Here is a 12,697-nt window from a genome sequence, read left to right as displayed (position 1 = left end):
AGAGTTAAGATGGAGGAAGAGAGCATTTAATGGATGATTTCAGTAAGTCTTGTAATGAAATCAAATGCTGCTACTTCACAGGAACATGCCGTTAGGTAATGCACTGTGACAAGTGAAACAATTGTGTGTTTCCTCCTTTTAAAGATTTGCATTGACCTTTACAGTGTTCTCTTTCAGGCCTGCTATACTGACAGGAGATTTGCATGTAACTGACAACCCCGCTCTCTCTGTATTCTTGAATTCTTAATGGGAGGAGAATCAAATAATTTGCAATAATTTCTCCCCTTAATAGAGAATGCCTTCAGTAATAACTTACTCTTCACTTAGAGTAAGTAAAACTCTGGTTTTATATTGGCTGTAAAATAAATCATACCTCAGCTGTAATGACTCATACACTGATGTGCCATTACAGTATATTTGCAAGTACAATTTACTGTTTGTTTATGTATTTACAATGCCATCAATATCTTTGTTGGCAGTGGTTGAGTGTGCCCTTCCTTGTTGTAGGAGTCCACAAAAACTCCCACATCCTAGCGCCTCCTATGGGTAGAGCTGGGTATATTAAAGCGCGGAGTTCGCCCCACGGCCCGCGCTCGGTAAAGCCCTCTACTGCTAGTGTTAAAGGTGGGGACTGTCCTCAGGTATGGTGTATCATCCATACGCATTTGCCATGCCATCACCTCCTCCTGTATCCTCAGGGTTCAGACCACAGTGGTCACTGAAATTAACAGTTTCTGTGGGCCAGGTATTTTCAATTTACCGAACTTTACCCAATTTATCTTTGTAATCTATATGTAGATGTTACCTTAACTGTCAAAACAATTTACTGGATATTGGCTTCTTTGGTGTGATGTTCCTAAAGACCTAGAGGCCTAAGACAATGCCAGAAGGATGGTAGCAGTATATAGACTTGGGTCTGAATCCTTGATGACCAGACATATTCAGTAATTGTCAGTATATAAGGATCTCATTGCATGTGCATACTGTACATCTATCACCAAAGTCCTCTGTATCTCACAATAGCATCAACACTCCCCCATAAGACATCTTTCATGGTGGTTTATGTACCTATGTGTGCCCCATGCTCTGTGGCGTTACTGTCATGCCACACTAGCACAGGGTGGTCACGTGCTGATCATGGCTGTTCTCCGCAGATATCAATGCCCAGGCCAGGAAGCTGCAGCGGAACCGGGCGAAGGGGACCATGACCCTGACCCACGGGTCCAGCTTCTGCCGCAGCCTGAGCGAGACCAGCCTCAACCTGGTGGGCGGCCCCGGGGACGAGCCCAAGAGGTACTACTCTACCCTGCCTGGGCCCCTGAGGGGGCGGAGCAGCAGGGATGGGCTGCAGGGGGGACACAGGAAGGAGGAGAGAGAGAGCGGTGGAGTGCGCCACTCACTCTACCAGTCCCCACACCTCCTGCTGCTGCAAGGATACAATCGACAGGTAACACAACACAATCTCCAATGTGGAACCGTTTTATTATGTCTTCTAAAATGTTCAGTCAATCGTAAACAATTATTTTTCACAATTCAGTCAATATTCATCTCATTTAACATAGCAAATTATATTTATGTCATTGAACAATCCAGATTTCACCTTTAATTCATGTTCATGTGGTTGAAATAAATAGTAATCGGCTATCAGTTTGTCGGTTTTTATTGAGTTTAAACAGAGCACTCAGATGTGGCATTGTGTTATACCGAATTGCTGTTTGTTAATTGTTCCATGTGGAGCAGGGATAGCACCCTTCCTTATCTGTGAAAAAGAGGGGCTGCTCAGAGAGAGTGAGAAATCTGTGGGCTCAGGAATAATGTGCTTAGCCCAGAGTAAGACTGCAGTCAACCTGCAAGGCTGCCTGCTCCACTGAGCACTGGCTAACACTGTGCCTCAAGAAGTAGGCTGTATTCCTGAAGGTCATCAAAATGGATCTTGTCTTTTGTTGCTAATTTTGCAAGTGAAGGAACCATATTTGTTCAGCTCCAATATTTTGCTCTCTGAGCAGGAATACCACTTCTACAGTACTTCTACAGATAATTTTGAGAGTCAGAATATTGCAAAGTCAGAGGAAGGGATTACTACGAGCTCTCAGTCAATTGCTTTTGAATTCCTGGTTGTCTAGCTTGAGACTCCCATCTCTGTGTGCACCCTAGAGCACATGCTGCAGCCCCATAAGCTATAAGCCTCTTCTGTGTACAGATGGCCCATTGTTCTTTTGGCTCGAAGCATTCTAATCGACTGCATTCTCTGTACAGCATGATGCTGCTTTTCTCCCAGCACAACCAATTAGGTAGAAATTGATCACGAAGCGCCCCAGTGAGTCGTTCTGAAAGAATATCTCTGTCCTTAAGAGTGTTTCTACACAAGCAAAACTTTCAGATCAATGCATAACCGTGACTGAGACCACATTGGCCCTCAGGGACCATTGTCTGCAGTATATTGTGTCTAAACCCATGAAAGAAAGGAAGTAGATGTGTTCTTTAAGTGTGTGCGTACTGTACTGTGGAGGCTTTTCTCCTGAACATTCAGACTGAACTGATGTATGGAACATCTCTGGGTCAGCCGTAGTATTTAGTCTCACCTTGTCTCACCTTGCACCAAACTTCTGTTCAGTAATACAGAGTCAATGTGTTTGTCATGCAAAAGCAGTTTCAGATTCCCATCTATAAAAATCCTGTCTACTTATCCATCTGCGGCACACCGTTGTTTCACCATGATGCATTTTCTTTACTACTTTGTCTGGGAATTGTTCTTTATTTCATACAGAATCCTGGGAGAGGGCCGGTTGTGACCGTATGGCTTTATTTTTTGGGCAGGACTGCTTGGTGTACCTGCTGAACCGGGATCAGCACACGGTGGGGCAGGAGACGGCCTCCGCGCGCCCCAACATCTGCCTGTCGTCCCCGGACATCCTGCCGCTGCACTGCAAGATCAAGAAGGTGCAGGTGATGCGGCGCTTCAGCGCGGCGGTGGAGGAGCGGCTGGCGGTGGAGCCGGTGCCGCAGGCCAGCGTCCTGGTCAACTTCTCGCGCGCCGAGCGCACCACGCACCTGCGCCATGGGGACCTGCTCTCTTTCGGCGCGCACTACATCTTCCTCTACAAGGACCCCGTCAGCTCCAAGCCCCTGCCCGCCCAGACCCTGGCCCGCCTGCGGACCCTCAACCAGCTGTGCGAGGCGGAGGGCGAGGCGGCCGGCGGGGCGGCGGGGCACGCCTGCCGCCTGTGTGGCTCTCTGATCAGGGACAAGCTCCCGGGACGCCGGGACGTCCGGAGCGCCAAGTCCCACCTGGCGAAAACCCGCAGCCTGCAGAAGAGGAAGCTGCAGTTGGACTTCGAGAAAGGCCACGAGGACGAGCTGATCAGCAGAATTATGTCCCTCATCGAGCCAGGTGGGGATGACCACAAGCTGACCCCGGCCTTCCTCCTCTGCCTGTGCATCAAGCACTCAGCCTCAGCTTTTGAGCCAGGGAGCTTTGGGAAGCTTCTCCTAAAGATTGTGAAAAGGATACAGTCTATAGCTTGGGTTAGTGTTGCTTTTCCCTAAAAAAAAAGCAGTGGGCCGTTGTCTCTGAAACTTTCTGTTGTGTTTTGTGGTGCTTCTTCCTTCCTTCCTTCTTCTATGCCTTCCTCTCATACAGCTTCTGTGCAGACATGAAAGCAGCTGCAGTCCCCGGTGCTGCAGTTTATGCACAGACAGCTCCCTTCCCCTACATTTATAATTACATTCCTCAAGCTGTGGCAGTTTTCTTGTGATCTGACATTTAATTGCCAGCACAGTGCAGTGGGTGGGGAATGATGACTGTAATTACAAAGGCGTTCTGATGAATTAATGAGTTTCTCCTTATCACTTATCAAATGGATACTATGAGGGAATATATATATATATATATATATATACTAATCAAATTTATATTTCAAATCAAACAATGTCTATGAGGCAAAATTGTACATGCATGAAAGTCAGGCCATACGCCTATATGCAGTCAGATCTAAAGGTAATTGCTCAGGGCTTATTGATCTCTCACTGAGGTTTGCAAGTTAATATAAGTGTGGTCATTTTTTACTCTTGAACTCTTTGAAAGGACAGACTAAGACCAAAAGTCCCAGGGACATTTTGAGCTGAGGTGTTACATTTTATTTACCAGCTCAACACTATGTGATGCAGCTCTTTTTCTAAAATTCTACTCAAAGCACCTGGCAACTTTCCTTTATCGTTATCTGTGTCTGGGCCAAGAGATATCTGCTTTACTGAAAGCAAAAGTTACTGTATTCCTATTGGTGCAGCATCAATAATGGATCATTTGTGCTGTTGTAATTACAAGTAATGCAGATATCTAAATAAGGTACCTGTTCTTTGGGAGGTGTGTTATGTAATTTGTGAAGTATGTTGTGCTCAGGGTCTGTAAACATTTTGAAACAAAATACTTGTTCCAGTTTCCATAAAATCCATCTATCAAACATGGTGGCTAATGTACGGGTCATAATGCACAGCTAACTGCCAAAATAAAGGAAGCACCAGGCATTGTATATGGTAGCTCTGTGTTACGTTTTTGAAGGGCTGTTCTTGATGAAGCTGCCAGCTCATGCCCTAGATTGATATACAGAATGTGGACAGCTGTTCAGAGTTGCTTGTCTGTTTTGCCCTGTATCTTGAACCGGTGCTTGGACAACACGATCAAAGCGCATGCACTCTCAAACACAGCTGCCCCAGCTGATGATGTCTTTCCCTTAGACTTCCATGCCAACATCACCTTAGCAACTGTTCCTCGTGAAACATCAGCAAGTTTGGCGGACTTCGACATTGACGCTCCTGCCAAATGTGCCTTAATAACCACCCCTCTTTTAAGGTCACTAAGATCACTTCTCCTAGCTACGGTAGCTGGAATCATGGACAACTGGGCCTGCCTAGCATTTATACACATCCTGGAAAATGAATTTCTTAATTAACCACACATTTGTGGAGGCACCTGCTATCAATATACTTTGCATCACTCATTTATTTAATGATTGATGCCTCCTTTAATTTGGCAGTTACAGGTACATAAAGACATTTAACCTCCTGAGAAATACACCATTGTTTTACTGCTGTAAATCAATAAAGGGAGCATCAGCACATCCAACATTACAGTGCAAAAAACAATGTGCAGTATTTGAATGAAAGAAAGTTTGATTAATTGCTAGTCTCTGTCATAGAGGTCAGCTTGGATCACAGCATTAATGTTTGACCACAGAGTGCCTCTGCTCTTCAGTTTGCTAATTGTGGGTGACACTATGAACAAAAAACACGCAGGAGGTGATGAATTGATATGTGAGAAAATGGAAACCAGTACAATAGTTTCAAGTGATGTTTCCACAGGTCAAGTGATATGTTACCGCCAGAGAAACCCTATCTGAATATTTTCACAAAGGTTGTCCAGCCCAAGGATGCCATACGCTTTAATTGCACATTGAGGTCAGTTTCAGACTGTTAACTGTAATAAATTATTCAGACCCAATTATGATAGGTTAGTTCTAAATTTCTTCTATTGGTAGTCCATAAACAAAGGGGTCTGCATCTCCCAGGTACTTTCTTTAATGACTAATTTATTTCATAGGAAGGAATCAAAAGGTTAGATCTTCCCACTGTGTTTAAAGATGAATGAATCCCTAATTGTGCCACATGTCTTTCATAGGAGAAGACAAAGGAATTGGCTCTGAAGCAAGCTCAGCAGTGAGTATCATGTTCCGCCTTGCAGGAGTGTGTTCTCCATCTCCCAAACAGCTCTGTTCACCAGAATCCTCATGCCTCTCATAGTTGAAGTCCTCCTGAAATTTGGATTCAGTCGATACTCAATAATTGTTCTGTTATCTCATATGCAGTATTTAGAAGCGGAATGTGCCTTCAATGATATATAGAGTAGTAAAGCCAGTTACAGTGAATCATGCAGAGCAAACCCTTGTCTTAAAGGCTGTGTTTACAGTACTGTATTGCAAATGGTTTGAAAACATATTACATGTACGGCATTTTAGCTGAAAACCAATGCAGGTTAGCATTGTAATTCATTTCGGCTCAATGAATGTTCAGTTAAAATTCTTTGAGAATGGGAAGGAGCCATAACTTCCGCTGTTCCTTCTCTCTCCAGCCAGGACCCTGCGTCCCTCTCTCTGCTCAGTATCTCAGACCTGGTCCCTGACCTGCAGCTCATCTTTTTCTGGATGTCCAACGCCATCGAGATTCTCTACTTCATCCAGCAGAAGTCCCCAACCTACATGCAGAGCATTGAAAAGCTGGATTCTAAAGGTGTGTCCTGTCTGTTACACTTACACTCTCTCAAGTATACCCACCGCAGGAAAATAATTGACCAGTTCTCTCATAGAAATCACTGAGAATTCTCCACTTGACAAAAGTAAGCCTTAACTTAAATACAGTGTGTGAATCTTCAGTGAATACGTTTCACTTTGAAACCTCTCAAGATGAATGTGGGCTGGTAATATAAAAAGCACTAATTAAGAGTTGTGGGAGAACTGGGCTCAGGAGCCATTTGTTATGCATATCATTGTAAATCTGGAGCTATATATTAAGAGGTCTCTCTGAGAGCTTCATCCATTGTGCTTGGTGTTCATGGGAGACACCACAATACTATATGCCACCGTAGCTTACATTTGACAGCATGAGTTTTAAGAGGCACAGTAGATAGCTGTACAGTGGAGGTGTGTAGTCTGAGCAGAAGAGCCCCAGATCAGCTTTATGCTCTTTACCAGGCGAGTGGTGCAGCACTGACCTGTTAGTGCTTTTGCTGCCACATGATGGTTGGGAGGTAATTAACTGTGACAGCCCCCAGCCTGGGAAATGCTATTATCTCCCACAAGATTACCTGGGCTTCATCCTCCTTGTGTCCTTGCATTAGGTCTCTGTTCCAGACAAAGTCAGCCCAAGACAGTACAGGTCACTCTTCATTTTGGCTAAGGGTAGCATATACATTACTCTCTTCATTGTTATTCAATGGCATGTGTGCTGCAGCTAGATGTTATACAGAAGCACACTTAAATTATGTATAATCTTATACTGTTAAAAAGTAGAGGCTTTGCTGATAGACGAGGAAGCTACTCCTAGCTGTGAATTCCACCAAGAAGCAACAAAACCTGCTAGTTGTTAAAAGTTCACTTTTTGCGTGGGTTTCAGTGGGCAGGATTGTCCTAGCCTCTGTGCACTCTAGCAGCTCTTCTAGTTGATTGCGTGCCTGCAGGCTGCCTGCTCCAGCTGTGGATGATATGTACTCCTTCAGATCAGTGGCTGTGCAGCTCACCTGAGGCTGAGGAGTGAGAAGGCTTACAGGTGGCGTCACTACTCTGTGGAGGAGGGCACATGCCTGACTGGGCTCTCCAACATTAACAAAGGATGGCAATGATAAGACAGAGCTAGTCATCACAAATTTGAAAAAAAAAAAATATCAGGGCTAAAATTAGGCTGCCCTATAAGGACCTAAAACATCACTTTGCTTTTACATTTATTTGGTCAAATTACTCAGAAAAAAGTATATGAGTCTATGTTGGCAACCATTGTGTTGAAATTTAAATCATTACATTTCATTTTCCAAGTAATGGAGTTCTTGTGATCACCATGCACTCTCAGGTGACTTTAAGCTGCGGTGTGTATGGGCAGTGTCCTTGTACCATAGTGCCCTTTGATGTTTCAATGTTGTTTTTATTATTGTTTTCTTCTGTTATTACTGGCTGCTGGGAAATGAGGCTTGTAATGTTCTTCCATAACACCTTAGATGAAAGGAGGCCTTGAGTTTGTCAGCACACCACTGGTGAATGTTCTATGCCAGCTCTAAGATATTTGATATAGGAAGCCTTGTTGCTTACATTTGTTTTACACACACCAAATGTTCCTTTTACAGGATAGTGTCTTGATACTTTGGAAACACTCAAAGGTAAAACATGGAGGCCTTTATGCGTGTCTACAAAACCACTAGGGCAATTGAGCATGTCAAAAACATTCTTGTCATAGCGCGTTTGTAAGTGAGCATGGAAGATTTTTCCAACACTCTTACTGTAGGGTGTTTGTTAGTGAGGATGTCAAACAACACTTTTACCATAAAGTCTTTGTTTTTGTGTGTCCAACAACACTGTCAGCATAGGATCTTTGTTGTATGTTAATGTATGGGTCGCTGACATTGTTACCCTGGGGTCAACAACACTGCAAATGTCTTTGTAGGTATTAGTGTCAGAAATGCTGTTAGGGTCTTTATAATTTAAAGTTCTAAAAGAGAGGTGTGCTTTAAAAATGATGTATAAATTGTATGCTATACTAGGCAGCTTCATAATATATTCAGCTTTTATTTTTGATAAAAAATAGATCTGTGGAAAAATTCTGTCTGACCTAGATTAATGCAAGTCTGGAAGTCAAGTAATGCTCCATTTTTCTTAAAGCAGAATTAACCCTGAACCACAGCCATTGCCAGATTTAGGTGATCTGGGAATTGGTTTTCTTTTTGGTTTCTGACACCCATTGTTGAATCTGAGTACATTTAGGTTATTCTTGAATATTTTGGTTAATCTTGTAAGAATATTCAACATCTAGTGAAATGAAAGTCTAGTTTCAGACACAGTAGAGATATGCACTGTACAATTTCAGCATGTGAATACTTGGAAAATGATGGTACAGTAATGTCACTACATTTTTCTCAGAAGTGGTCACCAACAAAACTTCAGATTTTACTAATCACTATGGAAATTCCAGAAATCCTGTTTGGATATTTCATCTGAGGTAATAAAAAAAGATACACAAATTGGTATTAATATCTGAATGTAGTAGCCAGAAGACAGAGTAGTTGTCAGGGATACTACCAGGATGGATCAAGGAAATATAGACAAAGCACCATTAATGGGACCTCAGTATATAACAATTTGAAGATCACAATTCTTGATTTTGGTAGTAGATGCTGTCCTCTAATGGATGCAAGTCAGTGATCTTCCTGCCTGAATTGGCTTCACTCTGTACTGTATACTCCCTCTTAACGTTTTGATATGCATGATGTGAAATTTCTTATTGTCAGCATATTTTCCGCTCACTAGAAAACAGTCTGCAGCAATAGTAACCTTTAGAGTGAGAATGCCATTATGGTAAAAGCCTGTGTTTGGCTGGGAGCAGTGCCCGCTGAAGGAACCCTCTCCAGTTTATCCCCTGTGTGAATGCTAACTCACAGCTGGAGCTTGCCAGAGGACAGTATGCAGAGGTCTCGGAGATTATTGCTCTGGAAAGAATCCCACTGCCTGCTTCTTTACTGAACCACCATAGGCAATACCAACAGGATCTGTTTCCATAGATAGGGTCTCTGTATGACTGTTTATGAAATTAATGCTCAAAAAAGTGTTTGCGACTATTGCTAAGCCTAAAGAATTAACCTAAATTCTTATTTTTGGAATATGATGGTTAAGGTTAAGAATGATTCATAAGAATGTGTAAAAATGTAGTGGTTTTGTTGTAGTGCTTTTTTCATCTTCCCCAACGATCAGACAGGGATGAATATGTGAGCCTTGAAACATGGAAGTTATATCAAAGTCAAAGGGATATCAGAGGAACATTGTAGCTGCACAAAAGCATAGCTGGCAGCTTGCTGAGTGTCAGAGATGCAGTTGACTGACTTCACCATATCATAAATGTGTGTGGTTACAGAGTGAGGATTCCAGATAGGAGCAGGCAGATTTCAAAATAAATAAATAAGAAACGTGATGATACCACATACCAAGACAGCTTGTTACTGCCACACGAGAGAGTGATGGAGTGGCATATATAGGTAAAGAGTAACTCATCTAGGAACATAATGAATATGTCCTTTTACCCCTAGAGGTGAATATACTGTTATATTTTCCATTAGAAGGATGGAAGCATGTATACCATGTATAGAAGTATGTTTATACATGGCATATTGACAGAAAAAAATATATGATGGTGCTAATATTTGTAGTAATATTAGTGGTAGTAATTTCTTTTTGAGTTTGTTTAATTTTGCTGGATTACATGTTTAGATAATAGATAAAACTAATAAGTTCATTGCCTGAATATTCTTTCAGGCTCAAAGGAGTCCTTGCTCTCAGCTACGATATCAGCCAATGAAGAAGCTATGACGGTCCTGGAGGAAGTGATCATGTACACATTTCAGCAGTGTGTCTACTACATAACGAAGGTAAGGAAAGTATCCGCTCACACTCTTTTTGGTGATCTGGTTAACTGGTAGCCGCCAATGTTTATGTTGATGTATCAGCTTCTAATCAGAATATTAATGTGGCGGGGGGTGAATGGTCTGTATGGCACAACATTGTTGACTGTTCTGCATTCCTGTTCTGTGGCTCCGTTAAGCCATTTACCTGCCTTAGCTAATTATATTTGCTGTATACTGTGGCAATCCTGGGTCACGGTGTAGGGATGCAATTAATGTGCCTAGTGGTGAGTTATTATTGGTCAGCTTTTACTGCTGCACGTTGATTGAAGACCTGGAGCAGCGATGGAGGTGGGCTGTTTGGAACGAGCAGTGGTGTACTATGCACTGTACCATACTGTACATCCCTGGGCCAGGCCGGTGCTGTAAGGCGTGGCAGCCGTCAGAGCACTGGGAAGCATCCAAGCCTGCATCAGCGCAGCTCTATTAATAAAAGCATGCTTTGTGAATGTGCCAGAGCTGTTAAGAGCACGTGGGGGACAGGAGAAGGAGCACGGCACAGCGGCTCTATTAACAGGAGTGGGAGCAGCGGAGAGGCTGCTGTAGACTCACTCAGGCCTTTGTCCCTCTGGCAAAAATGATTTTTGTTTAACCTCTTACCTTGAAAAGAGTGCATTGACAATGGTCCTTTAATACATCACGGCTGTGGCATTCAGTCAAGGCAGGATATTCTGGGGACAGGCACTGGCATTGCGGGGACCTGCTGAGGCAGTACAGTGAACATTGTTCTGTTCTTTTGTGATGACTCAGATTTGAGTGTAAACTTGAAAGGAAGCATTCTGCCCATGTAATTGCGGTTTTCACATAAGCTTAAAACAAACTCGTTAAAATGGTGGGGGGAAAAAAAGATGCTTGTGAGCGTGGGGATGGCTGTGCTCATTGTAAATGATGTAATCCCCTCAGAGAATAAAATCTACTTAGCAGTAGCAGTAGCAGTAGCAGCCAGTGTTCCAATGCAAAGCAGATGGCTGTTGGCTTGTCGGTCCACAGAGTCGCACTCCAGCTCACTCTGACACCAAATGCCCTCCCTAATCAGCCCTCTTATGTGTAGAGGACCACCTGCTGGGAGAGGAGTTTATATCTCAGGTCTGACCGTGTGCAGACAGACAGAGTCCCAGTGAGCCCGGCCTGCCTGTCTGCCTGTCCATGGTTTTAGTGCATGGACACAAGGGCGTTTGAGAGAAAACCCCCGGGTCCTGTGCCACCTGCCCTAATTTGGCCTGACCAGCACACGGGCAGCCTTGGGGAAGACACCCATCTGCTGCGGGGACAGAGGAGTGACCGAAGCCAAGGTGACACTCCCCTGCAGAGGGCAGAATGCAGCAGGAGGCCTGGCTGCCAGCACACTCATTCTGCCTTTGACAAGGGCTCGCAATCAATGAGGCCCCTGCAGGTGTGGAGAGGTGCCATTGTAATTTCATTAGTGGTGTGCTCTCCCTGTCTGGGCTAAGCCGCACTATCGTCAATTAAGTCAAGATAATTACCTGAGTCACGTGTGCGCTGGTCTCTGGGGCTCTTTCTGTGGCTTACTGGAAAAGAAGCTTGCTTTGCTTTCTTTTCCTTCCTGTTGTCCTCTGTGCATTTTCAGCTAGGACATCTCTGTTACTGTCCCTCTGGGTAAAATACAGTTGCTAAGGCTACATATTTAACCTGTAATAAAATAATAGTTTCCTGCTGCCCTGGGGAGTGACTGTAGTGCTATCTGCCGACATTTAAGTCCAGGTCCAGTAGAAACTAGGTTAGAGTAGCAGGGCTGTAAAATGGAGCTGTTTTTTATCTGCAAGGCTACTGAATATTTACACGCACACCCGAAGCAGGACACTGGCGAGACAACAATATCCCGTCAATCTTATGTGGAAGGATTTTGTTTTGCCAGCAGTGTCCAGCTTGGTGTGTGTGGATAATTATCCGGTATCCTAGCATCATCTCCGCCAGGGTCTGACCTTTGACACATGCCATCTGGTCAACCATAGAGCGTTTGGGCTGCAGCAAACAGTACATAACATGCCAGCTTTTAAGTAGCTCTGCTTTTTTTTTTTTACTGATGCACCTCATAAACTGAATAGCTTTTATATTGCTAAATGATAAGTTAGAGTATTTATTGAAAATGAGTAATGCAGTCGTACACAAATAATTCATTCTTAAGACTTCTGGAATTTTGAGAACCTTCTACAGACTGGAAAAAGGCAATAGATATTTGAAGTGCATTGTCTTAGAGCAACGTGCATCCATACAGTGCACAACACTGTGGCCCTGTTTGCCTGTGTCTCATATTCAGATTTTGGCCGTTTGTGATTTAACCGCGTTCTGTTTACACCAGGCATTAACATGCATCTCATGTATCTGCAGATTTATTTTTCCCTCACAGAATCCAGATAGTTGGGCATGTCACTTCCCCATAATTCTGACAGCTAGCTTTCTAAAGATGGCAAACTACCAAGAAATTATGTTGTTTTGTTTTGTATGCACTTTTTTTGCTACTGAAAACTG

The 12,697-nt window shown here is 43.4% G+C and overlaps 1 protein-coding gene across 4 annotated transcripts in view; it reads left to right on the top strand.

The window, feature by feature from the left end:
* Window positions 1–12,697, top strand: part of radil (Ras association and DIL domains) — a 45,896-nt gene that overhangs the window by 12,676 nt on the left and 20,523 nt on the right. For 3 of the 4 annotated variants that reach the window (XM_035407394.1, XM_035407392.1, XM_035407393.1), the window contains 6 exons: window positions 508–624; window positions 1,155–1,447; window positions 2,818–3,525; window positions 5,675–5,712; window positions 6,125–6,282; window positions 10,062–10,174. In XM_035407394.1, coding sequence (XP_035263285.1) covers window positions 508–624; window positions 1,155–1,447; window positions 2,818–3,525; window positions 5,675–5,712; window positions 6,125–6,282; window positions 10,062–10,174 — 1,427 coding nt within the window. The remainder of the gene's footprint in view (window positions 1–507; window positions 625–1,154; window positions 1,448–2,817; window positions 3,526–5,674; window positions 5,713–6,124; window positions 6,283–10,061; window positions 10,175–12,697) is intronic. The other variant, XM_035407395.1, reaches the window with a different exon arrangement.

This window comes from Anguilla anguilla, chromosome 2 (genome assembly GCF_013347855.1).
Source record: "Anguilla anguilla isolate fAngAng1 chromosome 2, fAngAng1.pri, whole genome shotgun sequence".
Classification (NCBI taxonomy): Eukaryota; Metazoa; Chordata; class Actinopteri; order Anguilliformes; family Anguillidae; genus Anguilla; species Anguilla anguilla.
This window is presented reverse-complemented; position numbering and strand designations above follow the sequence as displayed.